At 39.2% G+C, this 20,037-nt stretch overlaps 2 protein-coding genes and 1 pseudogene across 2 annotated transcripts in view; 1 reads left to right on the top strand and 2 right to left on the bottom strand.

The window, feature by feature from the left end:
- CD96 (CD96 molecule) overlaps positions 1-20,037 on the bottom strand; it is an 85,811-nt gene that overhangs the window by 25,260 nt on the left and 40,514 nt on the right. The window contains exons 7-8 of the mRNA XM_020287615.2: positions 19,719-19,907; positions 9,747-9,839 (exon numbers count right to left, since the gene is read on the bottom strand). Coding sequence (XP_020143204.2) covers positions 9,747-9,839; positions 19,719-19,907 — 282 coding nt within the window. The remainder of the gene's footprint in view (positions 1-9,746; positions 9,840-19,718; positions 19,908-20,037) is intronic.
- LOC105883885 (exostosin-like 2 pseudogene) lies at positions 9,992-13,976 on the top strand (annotated as a pseudogene).
- Positions 18,185-19,041, bottom strand: LOC142870485 (small ribosomal subunit protein eS1-like). Its single transcript, XM_076001301.1, has one exon. It carries the CDS (start codon positions 19,016-19,018, stop codon positions 18,548-18,550), a length of 471 nt encoding a protein of 156 aa, XP_075857416.1. The 5' UTR covers positions 19,019-19,041; the 3' UTR covers positions 18,185-18,547.

The following is a 20,037-nucleotide window of genomic DNA, read 5'->3' as shown; positions in this document are numbered from 1 at the left end:
TTGCGACTCTATTTCCTTTAGAACCATTGGCCCCAATCTCTCATGTCAAGCAATAGAGTTCTCATGGGGCAGATGAGAAGGGCTGCTGGTCTTTACCACTCTGCGACGAAATGTGTGGGTTGTGCAGATACGCTGCGTAGCCACGACTAGGTCTTATTTTCGGGGTAGGGCTTATATTGCACAAATGCTTAGAAATCCTGCTAGGGCTTATTTTATGAGTAGGTCTTAATGTTGAGGAAACACAGTAATTCTGAATTAGTAGAACAAATCTCTTAATCTATACTCTTGCCCATCTTCCAGGGACGGATCATTTAACTACTGGAGAAGGGAGAAGCAGGCAAAGGCTAGAGGTCCCATGGCTAGCTAACTTTTGGAAATATAGAAATATTTTCCAAACTATTTAGATTTTAAGGATAATTTAATATAGACCTACTATGTGCCAAATGAAAGAGACACGTGAATGAAGTGAAGGGAATAAGGCATAAAATGGACACTTAAAAAAAAAAAAAGAAATGATGATTTGATCATTGTTTCTCCCTTCAAGGAATTAAAAAATATAAATAAAGATCTTGAGTTATTTTGAGATTGATGTTTATCTGTTTAGCTCTTTTATTGATCTAGGCATTCCTTCTCAAAAGGGACCTTGTGGGTCTTAGCTGAATAGTTGCTCTTCATGCATTTTCACTTTTGATACTCACAGTATCCATATGAACTAGATAACATGACTCCCATTTTTTTTTAAGATAAGCACACAGTATCAGAGAGGTGAAATGTTTTGCCCCAGGCTACAGAGTTGGTAGGTGGCAGAGACAAGAACTGAACCCACACCTGTTTGACACTGAAGACCAAACTCATTCCACTCTGCTGGGCGTATCAAGTGTGGTAGCCTTGCTGCAGCATGCAGCAGCACAGCCAGGGCCTGGCCCCTGAAGAGCCCGCTTGTGGCCCCCAGCACACAACCACCAGGAACAGAAGGCCTCTGATAGCCTCTTCCTCTGCCTCTCTCCCGTCAGCACCTCTCAGCTTCCTGTCGTAAGGCCCCCCAGCCCTCAAGCCCTAACTCGATGCCTTTTTCTTTAGGGAGTCTTCTTTGGCCAATGCTTTTAGAACTCTGCGTTTCTTTTCTGCTTATCACACTGTTGCCAAGCACTGCTGCTTTCTGTGGATTATCTCAGTGGGTAGACCATCACCTTATCATGTTTGCTTCATTTTCACTGAATTTCTTTTAACTCTACATTTTGATGGATAGCGCAGAGCAGAATTTTCAAATGGAATTCCTTGAGGAGGAATCAGATGAGGTCTCAAAGGTTAAGAACCACATTACAAGGCAAGATGAGCCTCACTTTGAAAACAAGGTTCTATGTGAGCCAGTGTGGAATGGAGTCTGTCAGCTCTGGTCCACCATCGACTTCACAGCTGTAAGAAGGATGGAACAGCCCAGGTGAGGATTTCTTTGAAGAGAGTTATCAGGATCCTGTGAATTTGGCCCCCATGGGGGAAGGGAAAACAATCTCCTCCTTCCCTTAGCCCAAGCGAAGTGTGGTTTCCAGAGAGCCACTCAGAGCTCTTGGCCTGTGTGTCCTGGAGTTTAGGACAAAGGGAACAAGTGCCTGACTCAGGCTGAAGAGGCTATTAGGAGTCCATGGTTGGTCAGCAGCTCTGAACAGAGAATAAAGGCAGCGCCACACTGCAGTAGAGGAGCCTTCCCCCAAACAGGAGGCAAAGGTGTGTATATTCCCGGACAAAACAGGATGCCATGAAAAGACTTTTGCTTAGGAAGAACACTGAGAGGAGCAAAGAAGCCCCCAGAGGAGCTGACCTTCAGAAGTTCAGTGGCTGTGTGTTGGAAGTAAACGGAAGACCAGAAGAGAGGCATGGCCTGCACCCAGGGGACAGCAGTCACAGGACAGGCAGGGATTTCTGAGCAATCTGCCAAAGTGCCTGTGAGGTCAAGATGGCAATTTCTATTCTCCTCCTCCAGGGGGCACCTATGTCAGATTACAGAAGCCTGTGGGCTTTCCTTACCTAAGGCTCCCTTTTCTCCCTGCTCCATGTCCCCCAAAGGGGCGGGCGGGGGGCGGGGGGGCTAGCCAGCAACTAGGAGTAAAGAGGAGAATGGAGCCAGGCCAGGAACGAGAGACATCCCCCCTCTTGCCCACACCCACTTCACACAGACCAGCCTTTTGAAGGTGAGGTAGACTCTCACTGTGGGGAGAGGAAAAGAAAGAAGTTTTGGACTGAATTAACTTTTGGAAGTTTTGACATTACATTTGACAAGGCTTTTTAATTATTGACATAAGTCTGTTCTTGTGGCTGAAAAGGACCAGACAACATTAATTATATGAAAGTCACCAAAAAAGTCATGTAATCTGTCTGAAATTTCTTTCAGAGGTGCAGAAGAAATTATTGAGTAGAACTCACTTGAACAGAAAACGATGGGGACAAGTAGAATTAATTTTTTTTTTTTGCTAACCTCCCATTCCAGCTTATTTAATCGACAAAGTACAAAGGTAAAAGTTATTTGTAAGTTTGAACTGCTGTTTGAGTGATCAGAATCAACTATCTAAATACTTCGCCTTATTCCTGTGTAAAACTGAACCTGAAAATTTAACTTATTTTCTCAAATAGCAATATTTTCTCTTAGCCTTCCACTCCATCAACAATAGCATCCATCAGCATTGCAGAAACTCAGACTTATCTCCCTAGACTCCTTGACAAATGTGTAATTGCTCTCCATCAATCTCCCTGCAGCACAGAGAGCCTTTAGAAACAGTAGTGACATTAACTGGGGAATTGCACTTAAGAGAATACAGGCCATCACCCACATCTAAGCACGTTCAAATCAACCTCATCAATCCTCACGGTCAGGATAAGGTGGACACTGACCTTCAGCCCGGCCTGAAGGAGACATGTGGAGTGGAATCCTAATCTCTGCACAAAACTGTTTTCATGTGGGAAGCAGATTGCTTGGGACACGTGCTGACTGAATTGGTAAGAGGTATGTGTATTGCCAGATTACTGGTCCAGAAAGGATTCCAGGACTCCCTTGGGGAAGATGATAGCAGGACAGCGCTCATCATGCATCATGTGGCAAGTCTATAAACACTCAATAATTGTGAGATAAACTGAAAAATAGGTCATCTGGTAGCTTTTCCCCCAAAGGAACCTTACCCACAGGGGAAAAACTGAATAAACAAATACCCAAAGTAAACCAGTCATCAAGAAGGCTAACCTTGACTTATGGCTGACAGGTATTAACAAAAATTAGAGAATTTTTAATAATCTATAATGTGTGCCCCAGAGGAAAGCTGATGCAAAAGATACAATGAACAGAATAACCAAGGATTCAAGGGAGAGTACGAGAGTTTTTTACAGATTCTGTAGACTCATATCTACAATAAGAATTTTATAATAATAGTGCTGATGGGGGAGGGGTAATGAATGAGAGTCCTTTCCTCTGATTTATTTCCTACTGGGAAAATATTAGTTTCACTTTTGGAGGCTGCATGTCTCAGGAAAGCATTGGTCGAGAGAAGGCAGAGATTAATATAGGCATAGCTGTCATGTGTGACCTTTCCACAGGAGCTATCACAGCTTCACGCTAGCAGGGATTTATTCAGTGTCTCAAGGCGTTTACTGAGCACCAGCTATGCACCGTCAGAGGCGGTAGGACTCAAGATCTGAAGTCTGACTGTCTGGGTTCCACCCCGGCTCTTCTACTTTCTGCATGACTGTGGGTAAGTTACTTCTTTGTGCTTTAGTGCCTTCATCTGTAAAGTATGATAATAATAGTACCTAAGTTATTGTGTTGTTGGGAGGGTTAAATGAGATAATAGACTTGCTAATTTAGGACAGTCCAGGCACATTGGAGGCACTCAGTAAATATTAATATTTTTGCTTAGTATTATAATACAATCATGATGTTTGGTAAAAAATTTTAAGTAATTGTTAGGAAAAAAAATTAGAAGGCACGTGTATGTTAGCTTAAAAACTTTTTCACTATCTTCCTTATTTAGGCAGACAATCTGGTGAGTTTTCTGTCACAGTACTCTCCACTGATACCTATGCCCATCCTAGTTCAGACCATCATCAATCGAAATCGCTTTAGATCTATTGTACATCATTTGTCTTCTTTCTCCCTGCTCTTGCAGCTATCACTTACCATACCACATCCTCTGTTTTACTCACATATTCCCACATTCTGAACAAGCCAAAGTGGGTAAAAAGTCCCGATCCATAGCCCATTAATTGAAGCTCATGTCATCTGGTTCCACCTCACCTAGGCAAACTTACAGCCCTCTCCACAACAAGCAAAGGCAGCCCTCCTCCTGCTTGTCTTCTCACATCCTGCACTCATTTTATTTTACTCCTTTGCTTAAGACAATACTTTGAAGATCCATCTTCTGTCTTTCTTCCACCTGAGTCAATAATTCCTTCCAGACACCTGTGCAGACTTCCTTGATTCCACTCCTCTGTCCCCAGCACTAATGAATTTCTTATTTTTCAGTAGCCAGATACATGTGACAAAGGCAGAAACTATTGATCAGCAACTAAGGTGTCCTGCTGGCATCTGAAGACAGGCATGGCATGACTAGCAAAAGGGTCAGCAGTTGCTGTCACAAACAAATTACCAGCATCTTCTGGCTGCCTTGCAGGCTCTCTGGGATCCCCCTCTTAACTTTAGAACCCAATATCTTGACCTCCTGCTGATCTTCTGCTTTGCTTACTCCAAATCTCATCCAATGGTATGTCTTCCAGATTGATCTCCTGCCCATTACTGACATGCTTACTCATAAATCACTAATTTTGTTGCATCCCCTGGGCAGCTGCTTCCTTTACACTGTGCCTCTCAATGTCTGATCACCCACTGGCCAAGGAGCAGCTGTGTCCATCTAGGGATGTGGCCAAGAGTTAGTGTCAGAATGGACCTGGTATTTTACTCCAAGTATTTAGAGATAGAAAGACTCACAGGATCTACTGTGAGGACCAGCTGAGTTATTAGAAAGGGCTTAGTATTAAAATCAACATGATTGTGTCTAAGGGTCATGTGCAGAGATAAAAATAGGAGGAAGAGCCAAAGGGGCTATGGCCTGGTGGGCAGTAAAAATGGGAGGCAAGGCAAGCGGGTCATGCAGGATTGCATGTTCTGTGCAGCAAGAGCTTGGTCTGTCTTGCTCAACATTGGATCCCAGCACCCCCACCCCCCAAATCCCCTGCACATTGTAGGCACTCAGTATTTATTTGTTGAATGAATAAATGTCTTGGATGATTGCCACAACCAGGCATTTCTGAGGCCTGTTCTCTCAGGCTACATAACTAGTAGCCAAGTCACAGCCAGTCAATGGAAAGGCACGGGGCTCTCTTGCCAGGGCAACAGAAGCCCCGCCCTAGATTTGTCAGGTGTCTCTGATTGTTCCGTGGGGGCTTGTCTCATCTTGCTGCTTGCCTTGTCAGCCTCCTGTCTTTTCCTAGAACAGTGCTGGGCATGCAGCTGGGATTCAGCAAACACAAATTGGTTCTGGTTGAATTGAGCCATGCTTCCCTGGGTAACTCTTAGAGCTTGTTATGAGCTATAGAGTTCTCCTCTGCTAGTTAAGGAATATTGCTTTTGTGACCTCCTACATTTGTTTAAAAAATATCCTTTCATTGAGGGAAAAAGAATAAGAATTGGATGCTTGCAGCCAGATATGCAGCTTAATAATTATGACTGAATTACGAAGTTCATTACATCGTAGAATTTGGAATGAAACCATAGCCTTTGAAGTTGGTTTCCACGACATGCTCCATCTTGCTCCCTTACTTAAAAGACCATGTGAAAGTGAATCCTACCAGCTTCTGAAACAGTGAATCATCGTGTGATTTCACAATTACCCTCCAGTGTGCCAAGACAAAATTTAGATTTTTCAGTAATAATTCAGAGATTATTCTAAGAAGATAAGTTTTATTTAGATATAATCAGCCATTGATTTAACATGTTTTTTTGACATACAGAAATCAGACAGAAAATTGTTCCAAACATAATCTATTGTTACCATCTTGACAGAGGTCCATATTTGATTTTGTAAAGTGAGAGATATCTACTCTAATTACACCTGAGCCTTGATCTAAAACAGGGTATTTCAACCTCACTACTATTGGCATTTTGGACCAGATAATTCTGTGTTGAGAGGGCTGTTCTGCCCTGTGTTTTAAAGTGTTTAGCAGCATTCTTGGTCCTACCCACTAGGTGCCAGTAGCATCCTCCCACTCTTATCGTGACACCAAAAATATTTTCAGACACTGTAAAATTTCCTCTGGGGGGCAAAATCACCTTGGTTAAGAAACACTGATCTAAAACAGTCTTTGAATCCAATGCAGTGGGACCTTATTTTAAAAAGGTCTTTTGATTCTCCAGAAACTTTCCAACTATATCATCTTAGTGTGATAGTAGATTGGGTAGCATTTTTCCCTGTTTTTCAACAAATATATTTACTTGGATATGCTTTCTTTCTTTCTTTAATATTAGACCTATATTAAATTGTGGGCTCCTTAAGGGTAGCAACTGTGCTTTCTCTTGCTTTGGATTTCTTCACAGAAGTAAGAATTTGGTCTGACATAAGCACTTAATGTATGCAGATTAACCCCATAAAATTCAAATAGAAGAAATTTATATCTGTTTTTAACTCATAGAATGTAAATGCCATGAAGGATTTTTTTTTTCCAGTTTTGTTCACTGTTGTATTCCCAGCACCTAGAAGAGTACTGATATATGGCAGATGCTCGATAAACATTTGGTGAATGAATTATATCACTTTCATTCTAAAAAACATTTAATGGGGTCTCTGACCCATTTTCTAAAAAGTAACATTTAGAGTCCTTAAGTTGGGGCTTAAGGCTTTCTTTATTTTTTAATTGTCTGTGGCATTTTTATAATAGAAAAATGGAAACAAGTGTCCATTAATATGGTATTAGTTACATAAATTACAGCAGATCTATGCGGCTGTTAAACTAAAAGAGGAATGTACTTTATGTACTGATTTGGAAAGATTGACCAAGATATATTGTTAAATAAAAATAGGTAAAAAACAATGAATATTGTATGCCACCATTTTTGTAAAAGAGGGGGAAATGGAATATATGTACAATATTTGCTCCCATGTAAATGAAATATCACTTGAAGCATACACATTAATTACAGTGGTTGTCAAGGCTCCCTTTATTCTGTATTTTCCAATTTTCATCCCTGCTTCTCTGATATAGAATCCCACCTCTTTGACCCAAGCTTATCTATTGATGTTTTCTCAAGTGCCCATGAACATCCTTGTTAATGCACAACTGCTCACTTTGTTTTCTCTGTTTAAAGTGTTCTTACAAGCTCTCCACAGAGTCAAATAAATACAATACACATTTCAAAGATCAGGTTATTTCATCTCTCTTAGGCAACATTTTCTGACCTCATGAACTTTCCCTAACTCAAAGCCTAACACTTACTGGTCTATACCTCTCCCTGGGCATTTTAATTCTATAAGGTATTACACCTTTCACATTACTATTTTGAATTATTATTTTCATGTGTGTATGTCATTTCTTCCAAGTAGACTGCTACCTTTCTGAAGCCAGAAATAAATTGTTATCTTTTATTAACACCATAGAGTCTATTAAATGACATTTACAAAATGAAAGAACGTTATTCTCATTAATTCCTTGATTTATTCAGTTATTCAACTAATATTTTTTGACTGCCTACTCTGTGCTAGGTATGTGCTAGGAGGCGAAACAAATGTGCTCCCCATCCTTATGAAGTGTTTAGACCAATTGGAGAAAAAAAAATGGTATCTAATGAGGTGAGAACTAGATTTAGAGTCAGAAGACTTTGGTATAAATATTAATAACCCTGTCATTAACTAGGTGTAAGATGATTTAAGCTCTCAGTGTCACAGTGTTCCCATCTGGAAAGTGGGAATGATAATGCTTGCTCTGTCTACTACTCAAGGTAAAGAAGATCAAACTACATCTCATTTTTTGTGTAAACACTTCTAAATGACAGGGAATGGTGATTTCAACTTGTCCACAAATTCTTTGGTACTCTTCTCTCTAAGACATGGAGCTTACTTTTCCTCTCCTTGAATATAAGCTGAACCTGGTGACTTACTTGTAATAGACAAAATAAAGCAGAAGTGATAGCATGCAATTTTGAAGACAAATTTGGAGTCATAGAAAGGTACCATGGCTATTGTCATAGTCACTCTGTTTCTTGAATTACTCTGTCTAGGGGAAGCTAGTTGCCATATTGTAAGCAGACCTATCAAGAGGCTCATGAGGTGAGGAACTGACATCTCCTACCAACATACTTGAGCTTAGAAACAAATCATTTAGCTACAGTCGAGCCTTTAGATGACTGAAGCTCCAGCCAACAGCTTGACTACACCTCATGAAAGAACCTGGGTTTCCACCATTCATCTAAGCCACTCCTGGACTTCTGATCCCCAGAAACCACATGAAACAACATATGTTTTATAAGTTGCTAAATTTGTAGGCAATTTTTTATGCAGCCATGGATAATTAATACAAAGGGTACTAGAGAGATTTAAGATATTATCATTGCTGAATATGCTAATATTTGTTGAATGAAAAATGCCATAGTCTACTATGGTTTATTGCAGAATGATGAGTTAAAAGTGGAATAAAAGAAGCTTCAAGAAAAAAAGTAGAATAAAAAGAAAAATTACAAAACATTAAGAATAAGAAAAAGTCAAATGGATGTAAAACTTTTGATGGGTGATTTACAAGCGTTTCTGCCACCTGCTTCATTTTCTAAGAGGTATCAACCTGTAACAGGGACTGTAGGCTATAATGCCAAAGGCTACCGGCTAAAGAATTGTTCATTCCTACTGACTGCCTTTGTTTTATTCCATTTTCAGTTCTCATTGTAAGCTAAAATTGATAGCTTTAATTAAATAAGAAGTGAGATCCACATTCTACTCTACATTGCATATAAGCTTTTTGTATTAGAGAAAGTCACCGTGGTTCTTTGTTAAACACAAAGGATACAGACGTTTGTTCGCGTCAATGCAAGTTTCTGAGAGTCACTGCCATTCCTTTGCCATAGTAACCCTGACCCAGGCTGACCTCCATTATTAATGATGCCACAAATGGGAGGGCTGAATTCATAGTCTTTACCAGTCAAATTTGTCAAAATTAATTTGAACCAGAACAAATTTAAATTCAAAATGATCTAATGATCTCTGGCCCAAGGAATCCCTATTTATAACCAATTTTTTTAAAACTCCCTGCTGAAAACATAGTTGTGGTGAAGAACTGTCAATTTATTAACCTATTTAATAATAAATATAGAATCCAAATTTCTTGCTGAACATTTATTGACTCTGATTTCTCCCAGGGCATTAAATGAAGGATTTTGAAAGTTGTGTTAACTCTTCAAAGTCGAAAGAATAGTATATAATATGTTTAGGAGTTTCTTTATTGGACGATGGAAATGTTCTGAAATTGACTGTGGTTGCACAGCTCTGTGAACATACTAAAAACCAGTGGATTGTACATTTTAAGTGGGTGAGTTGCATGATATATACATTATACCTCAATAAAGTTGTTAAAAAGTAAAAACTTCATCTTAGGGAAAAAAAAAAAGGCTAGCTGGGAACCGGGCATGAATCATGCAAGTTTGCTGACATTTTTTCTTTATTAATCTGCTTAACTGAAGGATTAATATAGTCTCTGGAAAGATGAACAATGTAAAACATTCTTACCTGTAGGAGACACACTGTTGGCTGGAGAAGGTTGGATGCTAAGGGAAGATTCTGTAACACTCAGTGGAGGGTCTGTTGGGGGATTTACAGAACCTGAAAGGATCAAACAGATATTTATAACAAACAAAATATTGTAATAGAAAGATAAAGCATTGACTTAGTTTCTAAGTATACTATATTTATTCATCATATGACAGATCAATATTGAGGGCCTGTTCCATGCAGGCAGTGGAATACAGTGGTGGATGAGAAAGACGTGGGGCGGTCCCTATAGAGCCTACAACCTAGAGAGCAGGCAGCCAGGCACTGCGCCGAGTTCTGTGATGGTGGAAGTACGAGGTGCCACAGGTGTGCAACGAAAGGGCACCGATCAAGGTTGGGGGGTCTAGGAGAGCCTCCTGGAGAAAGTGACATTTAACCAAGACCCAGTAAAACCATTACAGCATTTAATATTCTGAAGTGTTTGAAAAGTAACCATGCAGTTTACAAAATCCATAAACCCACAACAATTTTTTTAAATCAGCAAGAGTAGAAACAATGAAAACAACTATCCAGTTGGATGTAACATGAATGAACTTAAGATTTATGATATTATCCTGCTATTTCTAAAATTTCAACTTTTGTCATGACATTTTTGTTTAGCTACAACTTTTCTGTGTGTGTGTGGGGGGGTGCTGAAATAGAGGCTACAATACCTTGTTTTACCTGTATTTTAAATTCATGTCAATTTCTTAAGCCTCCATGATGGTAGTCCTATTTTAGAAAAAACAACTTACAAATGCCAGAAGAATCTACTGACTTTAGGAACATGTGGGTTAAATGTGGTTGGATGATTCTGAGGTTAGAGGATTTTGTGATTTTTTTAGACATAGTGTCACTGGATATAGTGTCACATATCTGATGAGCTATGTCAATTATTTGGATATTTCATTACAACTTATGTGATCAGTTCCATTCTGTAATTTACTTTAAGGAACAAGTATATATTATTTAAGTTGTGTCACTTGATAGTACATAGCACAGGGGAAGGAATTTGCTTTCCTAAGCTACATGCATCCATGTTTTCTTCTCATTCTTGGAAGCAGTGTTATTTCTGTTGGCTGTAGGCAGTGCTCATAGCTGGCTGTGAATTGCTATCATATAAATGCTTTTGCGCTAATAATCTCTGAAATTGTGGGGGACAGTTCTATGGAAAGTGTGTGCACTGGTTAATGAAATGACCATGCTTTCCCCCCACACCACCCTAAATATGTTTGAACTCTTCAGCATGACAGACAAGGCTGATGGCGATTTGGCTTCACTACACTCCTAACTACATTTTCTGACACTGAGTACTATCTTTTCCATCTCTCTCCAATCATACCCTCTATCTAGTATTTCAACCCAGTTTCTCAAACACAAAATGCTTTCTGTGGCTTCTTGGTCTTTCTGCTCATGATGTTGCCTGACGCTTTCTCATCCCCACACTTCCCTGAATGTACCTTCTCAAGCTTGAGAAAGCCTGGGGATCTTTGTGATGTGCTCAGCCCTCAGTGTTTACCCTAGTGAAGGCCTGGCCACTCTGTGTCATTGGATATGCCCCTCAAGAGACGGAATTGCTTTATTCTTCACTGTATTCATGGGTCCCTGCAAATGAGAGTGACGCAATGCATGATGCAATGCATACGAATTCATTCTTAACACTGGGAGAAAAAGGACCAACTTTAGATGCGAGTCTGACTGCTGGTGGATCATAAGCATTATTTTCCAAAGAAGTACCTGAATAAGATGGAGCATGGGCCTGGAAAATAAATGCCTGCATGTTGTTCTCTGTAGATTGATTAAAACAGAGATGAGCAAACTAAGTCCCACAGTCAAATCCTGCTGACTGCTTATGTTTGTGAATAAAGTTTTATTTGGAATACAGTCATGCCCCCCCCCTTTTTCACATATTGTCTATGACTGCTTTTGTACTCCACTGACAACTGAGTAACTATAATAGAGATCACATTATCTACAAAGCCTAAAATATATTTGCTATCTGGCTTTTTATAGAAAAATTTGCCAGCTCCTGGAACAGAAGATGTTGATGGGTTATGCTCAATCCAAAATTTCCATAATGGGAAACTTTTATTTTTCATCAACTGAACATTTGTGTTTTAAGATACCATTCTGTCATATTTCATCACTAAACGTCTTTGTAAGGTGAGGGTTCAGCCTCACAGTGCATTGGGAAGATATTACTACAAGATTTGCATTCTGAGATGAACTCTTTGTCCTGTGACAAAGGGGTTATATAGCTTTCAACATGAAATCTGAGGCCCCCAAAAAAGTCTGTCTGGTTTTAGATTGAACTACAAAGTAGAAACCCTGCCTTGGTCAAAACAAAACCTAGGAGGTGTAAAAAGAAGTGGTTAAAAAACTAAAACGGAAGGATGATTTACCAAAACTCAAATGCGGAATTTAGTAGAAACAGCTCAGTCAGGCTTCAGATCACTTCAGTTACCATAATGTTATAAGAGGATGAGCTGCTGCCCAAAGCCACTTCACCTGTTCCGGAATGTGCCATTCTGGAGTAGACTGGCAGGGCTCTCAGAACCACTCTCATGGGCAGCCACAGCCAGGGGCTGTCCCACAAAGGCAGCTGGCTAAATTCAGGGGCTTCCTCAGAGCTTATTTCAGCCCTTATCGGGTCTACCCAGAAATGAACCAAAACTCAGGGCTTGCTAGGCTCTTGCTTCTCAAAATGTGGTCCATAGACCCATGGGATCTCATTAGAAATGAAAAATCTTGCTTTTCTGTTTCTTAAAATTTGTTTAAAAAATTTTTTTTTGAGATAGAGTCTCACTCTGTCACCTGGGCTAGAGTGCCGTGGTGTGATCTTAGCTCACTGCAACTTCAAACTCCTGGGCTCAAGTGACCCTCCTGCCTCAGCTTCCTGAGTAGCTGGGACTGCAGGCATGCAACACTGCATCAGACTAATTTTTTCTATTTTTAGTAGAGATGGGGGGTCTCACTCTTGCTCAGGCTGGTCTTGAACTCCTGACCTCAAGCAGTCTTCCCACCTTAGCCTCCCAGAGTGCTAGGATTACAGGCGTGAACCACTGCACCTAGCCTTCCTCTTCCGTTTTACCATAACCAAGCTGCAAGCAACTAAATCGGGTGGCCCCACTGCAATCTTCTGTATGCTAGTGCCAAGACGGCCTGTTCTATAAACCACTGAAGCCATAAAGAAATTTTTTAAAAAATTAAACTTTAACACAATGAGGTACTACTTACTACCACATCTTCAAACTTCCTGGAGAGTAATGAGGACCTGAGTGCTTTGCTTTCTTCTGGTGGTCATCTCGTGTTACTACTGGTAGCTAACGCTTTGACCACTTCCCTTCCCAACAGCAACAAAGACCAAGATGCTCATGTTGCACAGGGGCATATAATCCCAGGGCAAGTCCGCCTTGGATTCCACTATTTTTATGATGCAGATGTACAACAGAACGGATCTTTTATTGAGATTTTTAAATCTTTATCAGGCAGTACCACATGTGCACAAAGTGGTTATGGTGTGGAGCAACATTGGGAGAAGGGACCAGACAAGTTACGGAATTCTCTAGGGCCTCACCCTGTCCCTGTGATCTTCGAACAACAGATGGCAAACAGAATGAGAAATCAACTCCAGGTCTTCCCTGAACTGGAAAACAACGCAGTGTTAATAGCAGATGATGACACGCTCATTAGTGCCCAGGACCTCGTATTTGCTTTCTCAGTTTGGCAGCAATTTCCTGACCAAATTGTAAGATTTGTTCCTAGAAATCATGTCTCTACTTCATCAAGTAACTACAGTTATGGAGGTTTTGAACTACAAACACCAGGATCTGGAAATGGTGACCAGTACTCTATGGGGCTGATTGGAGCCTCATTCTTCAATAGCAAATGTCTTAAACTCTTCCAGAGGCAACCTGCAGCCATCTATGCTTTGACAGATAAAACTCAAAACTGTGATGATATTGCCATGAATTGTATTATTGCCAAGCATATTAAGAAGATTTCAGGGATATTTGTGAAACCTGTAAACATGGGCAATTTAAAAAAGAAACCAACAGTGGCTATTCTGGAATGTGGCATTGAGCTGAGCATTTTCTGCAGAGATCTTATGGTATAAGTGAGCTTATTAATATCTTTGACAATATACCCTTAAACTACTCCAAAATTATGATTTCCCAGTTTGTTTTTTCATATGAAAATAAAATGTAAATCAAACAAAAACAAACTTGAAAATTGCTTGGTATTTGAGTAGCTTCTCCATGCTATGTATTTTGTTAAAGCAACATCATACACTTTTATCTACTCCAGAACTTTCCACAATAGGAAAAAAGTGCAGGGCTTCTAGGATATAAAAATCACATTAATTTCAAAAACCAAGAAGCTGGCCTTATCCAGATAGACCTTCTTATGAAGAGTTTTTATCCAGGGATATAACTCTTCAGTCAGTGATTTTATTGTTTACATCTTGAGACTGTTCTACAATTTCTTTGACTCCTGGCATTTGCCTTAAGGTCCTATAGCAAGCTGTTTCTAGGATCAGAAGCTCAAGAGATGCATTTCTTAGCTTTTTCACTAAAGGAAACGATTGTTTTAATTTGAGGCCTGAAATGCCTTTTTAGCAAAAGCCTGTGGTATAGGGAAAAGCCATGTGAGAATAGTCTCAGTCCCATATGAAAACAAAAGGAAAATTTGAGGCTATCAGTGTTTCCCTTGTGGCCCTTCCAGCCAACTCTTCCAAGACTAACTCAGCCCAGCAAGCGTTCGATGCAACCATCAGTGCTTTTATTTTTGTTGATAAGTCTCTTGTGATCAGGAGGTTTAATTTTAGTAGCTGAAGGATGTCTAGTTTTTGCTTTTTTTTGGTGAACATTGACTACATGGATCACAAAACAATGCAGCAAGCGTTTCTCATATGCAATTCATATGCAGCAAAGAATAAATGTGTTACTAGATTCAGAGAGCGCATTTGGTCACTGGCTCTGACCTTGAGGATGTACGTTAATTCTTATATTTACATAAATTATGTGTTGTTTAAGAAACATGTATAAATTGACTTCAGAAAGAATGAATAAGTAGGAACTAACTGGCAGAACTTAAAACCCTTAGGATTGAAAGATCTTTATTGTTAGAGCATAGATTTTCTTATGGATACTAAAAAGTTGTGTGTATTTCACACAAAGCCAAAGACTTACATTCAGAACTCTTTTTCCCAAAAAAGATCCAAGGGACTAGTCATCATGAGGAAATTTAAATTACATAGATATAGGAAAAAATAAGATCAGAGTCATAGCAGAGGAATTCTTTAGGGAGTCTGGATCAGTTAATTGTTAAGGTAGCCCACTCTTGTAATGTGAAGTAGTATCTGTGCTATACCCATTGCCAATGTATGTAGTCCATAATCACTACTGGTGGCAAGAAGTTCTTAATTAGGCCTCCGTTTACCACCTCATCTTCCTCCTCCTTCTCCTTCTCCTCTTCCTTCTTCTTACATAATGGCAGCATATTCTCAAAATTGCAAAATAGTGAGAATATTAAAATAATCATGGTTAATGTTCCAATAATGAGATATTTATATGTAGTTAGTTTAGAACAGGTTGTTTCTTTATATTGGAATCTGAATGTGTCTTAATGCAATCAGATTAAAATAGAAAAACAAAAGAACTTGGAATCTCACTAAAAGTCAATGTTGATTATCTGCTTTGTCTAACTTGATAGTTTTTTTTTTTTGCCTCTTGGGATTCTTCTAGTAGATATATAAAATAAACTTTTACAAGACAGACAGACAGACAGACAGACAGACAGAAAGAAAGAAAGAAAGAAAGAAAGAAAGAAAGAAAGAAAGAAAGAAAGAAAGGCAGAATCTCAGGTCCCATCCAGACTTACTAAATCAGAATTTGCATTTTAACGAGGCCCCTGGGTGATTTATACACATATTATAGTTCTCTATTATTGATACTCTCAGGAGTCCCAGGGCCAGTCACAGGTGGGAGGCCTGCTGCACTGAGGGAAGTCATGAAATAAGAAGTATTTGGCTGGCATCTTCCACCTCGATATTCAGTGGTCCTCCTGTCCCACTGTTGAGAAATCTCTTTGTACTCCTCTCTCCACACTCCAGAATACACATGCATAGGTACACACACACACACACACACACACACACACACTCACATATAACCTGTCAGCACTTAACACTCTTTCTATCCCAAAGGTCTTGAATCTCAACAGTTACAGGTGGAAACCCATTTAATAAACAAATCTCTGTCAAGGCTGATGACAGCCAAAATATTCCCACCCCAGGGGGTATTACACCTAACTTTCAGATTATAACAAAACAAAATGTCTACCTTCCACCTCAAAAAGCCTCCCAACCCCCCACAAAACCCCACTCTTTGAATATGCCCAAAGCAGACTCAGCAGTGCTACAATTTTAGGCATCCTGACAGGCTAGCAGGACAGGATGTTTTTAGAAAGACATTCTTGTTGCTCTTTTATTTTGTAGTTAACTATTGATTCATGAGAATTCTGCAAGCTCTGGTGCTCAAATGGGTGCTTGAAGAGCCCCCGATGACCCTCACCCTCACCCTTTCCCCTTTCTGAATTCCTCTAGAACAGGAATCACTGAGCACTTGAAATTCCTGAGAGGCTGAGCGCAGATGGGTTAGGGAGCACCTCAGGGGCTGTTGTCCTGCAGCCTCCAACATTGTCACCCTTCTCTAGGAACAAAAAGGAGCTGAACTCCTCCTTTTCTCTAACTAAATCTCCATCCTGCTCTGTAATAGTCTCAGAATTTTTCTACTTTAACTCTCAGAGACAACAGATTTTTCTTCTGTGTTTTCATCTCAGTATTTTGTGAACAATAATTGCTTGTTCACAAGGCAATGCACCATGCCTCGGAAGTGTACCCCAGAGCTCATAAGCGTCCACCAGAAACAGTGCTAGACAGGCAGAGAGCATGTTTGGAAGTACATGTTTAAAACATTACGAACATTGACTGCCACATTAGAAAAAAACAATTTTTTCCTTGGAGTCATGGTGTTTTATTTCCAAAACAGAATAAAAACTTTGAAAACAAAACAATCCTTTCTAATTTAATTAAAAATGAAATTTATTGACTTCTACTCATTTAATTCACGTTTTTAAAATTAATTTGTCGATATTAATTATAACAATAAGAACATCAACAAGTTAAGATTTTCACAAACCAACTGCAGGATTTTGCCCAGGTTTTGCTTCACAAGGCCCTAAACTCAAAACTAGTGTGAGTTAAATACAACTCACATGGCAGTTAATGTTAAGAATGTGTAGCAAATAGGAAGGTATACAGTGATGGCTTTACAGAATCTTGGCTATATCTTCTAAATCTTTCAGAAGGATATAGGTCAGAGTAGAACCAGACTGTAAGCTGTAATTTAGGGAAACTGAACTCTTCAAGATTTATTGTCTTTAATATTTGATCATGAAGGATAAAGAGTCATTTGGCAATTTAAAATTAACCACCTACTCAGAGCCTAAAATGACACTGCCTACAACAGTGGAATTACAGTGTGTTTTGGGTGTCAGAATCAGTATTCTTCCTATCACCCTAAAAGTATTTTCTGATCTTAAAATCAAGCACAGTTTTAACATCAGAAAATACTATTTTTTCAGACAGACATGGTTCTGCCTATGATGAGAATAGAAACCTTTTTTGGAATTTGAGGTTTTTGGATCTTTTAGTTCATGCCCTTAGATTCTGCCAAAGCTTCTGGTAAATCTGTGTGAGAACCAGTTACCTTCACGTCGTTCCAAGACAGCAGCCCTACCCGTGGTGTCCAGCCTTCTAAGGAGGAGGTGTCCTTATCTCTGAGGGAATTAGGCAAAGTTGAATAAGGCTGTATAAGGTTGTATAAAGCTGTTTTAGAGTGAGTCCATCACCATTTCTGAATTATTAATTCAAAGTTCACAAGTTGGTGTGTTCGTACAGGTACATAGTCACACAGGCAGGGCTACGGGGAGGATGCCACTGCCCCACAGTCAGAATGGCACCTGCTTCTGACCACTGCAGATGCACTGGTGCTGAGACATACGTTCTCCTTTACCCATGGGTCCCGGCAACAAACTCCTACATTGTGAAGGAGCTGGGCAGGACCCAAGATGCAGACTGTATCCTTGGAATAAAGGAAAACTCCTTTCCTTATAAATTATTCTGTGTTTTTATGAGTATGTTATAGACTATAGCATCTCTGAAAATAGGATGGTGGTTAAAGAAGTTAATGGTCCTATGGAGTTGTAATAATGATTTGCAAATCTGTTTGAATTTGATAAGATTACTATTAAGTATGCATATTTGACAGTTGTCATTACAAACTTCTATTTTTTTTTTTAGGCATATCTGTTATCACTATATTTATTTATTTATTTATTTATTTTTTTTCACAAATAGGACACTTTATTTGTCATTATTAAAAGTCTGAATTTTAAACAGATTCTTGGACTGGTGGTTCATATCCATCAGCTCGTTCAACTTTAGCGCCTGTCTCATCACCAGTAGCTTTTCCAGAACTACTACCTTCACCATGAAGCTCCATGAGTTTTCCCAATTCAAACTTGGGCTTCTTCAGCATTTTTACTTTTCTAACGAAGACATCACGGAGAGGATAAATAGATTGGCAAGCCTTTTCTATGTTTTTTCCAATGCTGTCTGGAATCAATTTATTGACTACTTCTTTCAAGTCATTTGTCTGCACCTCTCTGGTCATGATTTCCATCATCTTCTTCCGGATTTGGCGGACCTGTTGGTGCTAAGCATAAGAGGTCTTCCGTATCTGATTGTTGCGCTTTTTAGTAAAACCAACACAGAACAGACGAAGCAAATAACCATCGGTAGTCTTGACATCAACGTGAGCTTCGATCATAGTCTGCCATTTTTTAACCATGGAACACATTTTGTCACGGGTAAGGTCCATGCCATGAAAATTAGTCAGACAGTTTTTGCCCTGAACATCTTCAGTAATCAGCTTGAATTTTCTAAATGCAACTTCATCATTTTGCAGATCAGCAAGGCTCACTTCAAACACACGACCCTTGAGGCCATCGGAGGCAATTTTCGTTCCTTGAGTCCTGGTGACTAGTGTTTTCCCAATATTTCTTATATTGAACATAGCAGGTGCCTTCACATCATACCAATCTTTTTTAGAAAATGGATCAACCACTTTCTTCTTGGCTCCCTTTTTGCCGCCTTTCGTAAGGCGCTTGTTCTTGCCGACCGCCATGGTGCTGCTCAGGGAGCCAAAAGGGCTGTTATCACTATATTTATTGAGACATTTGTTTGCATCTTTTATGTAGTAAAATCTCCATTATTCGATTTCGGTTCAGGGTAGCAAATATTCCGGTTAGTCAAATGTTGTAATAATTAGAGTGATCCTATCTATTAATTTTCAAATCATAGAAGTCTTGTACGTGCCGGGTACTGTGCTTTAAACTAGGAGTACTAAAATCATTAAGATACAGTCCCTCTTTTTATGGTATATATCAATTCCTAAGCACTAAAATTATATATGCTGTATATAATTGAATGTTTTTAATGATTCAGAAGAAATTTTAGAATCTTTCTAATCTTTCTTGATCATTAACATTAGTATTAATTTTCATTATGTAGTGGATTAACAAAAGTGCTAGTTAATTAAGAGTTAGGATTAATGGAATTAGAACAAAAAATTGTTGTATTCAACAAAAATCCTTTATGTAAACAGGAACCATCTACTTTATTTTCATTTGAAGAAATTATTTTTAGTGGAGTCCTATTTGTCAGAAATGTTCTATAACTTGAAATTTAATAGTTTTAACTTGTGTCGAAAGTTTTCTGAGATTAAAATATTATAGAAATAATGAGTATTCTATTTGTTCCAATTAGACATGTTCTGAATTTATGGCAGTCTTTGCCTTCTTGACCTTATTAAATAGACAACTCACCCAAGGAAAAAGTGATCTTTTCCGATGAGATATTCCACACTTTGTTTCCAGGGACTGGAGACAGAGCCATACACCAAATGGTCAGATTGTTTGATTGGGCTGGATCATTACCATGCACCCTTGTCAAAACAGACTTTAGTTTCAGCAATCCACCTTTGCCTTTTCTCTCTTCATTAACAATGTGTATTCCTACAAGACAGATAATAACATGGCTAGTCAACAACATCTGTATGAACCATTCAATAATGTAAAGGTATGACATTATCAATTTATGGTAATATAAAGTTCAAGGTGGTCAAACTGTAGCTTCTCTGTAGTG

Source organism: Microcebus murinus, chromosome 1 (genome assembly GCF_040939455.1).
Source record: "Microcebus murinus isolate Inina chromosome 1, M.murinus_Inina_mat1.0, whole genome shotgun sequence".
Taxonomy (NCBI): Eukaryota; Metazoa; Chordata; class Mammalia; order Primates; family Cheirogaleidae; genus Microcebus; species Microcebus murinus.
This window is presented reverse-complemented; position numbering and strand designations above follow the sequence as displayed.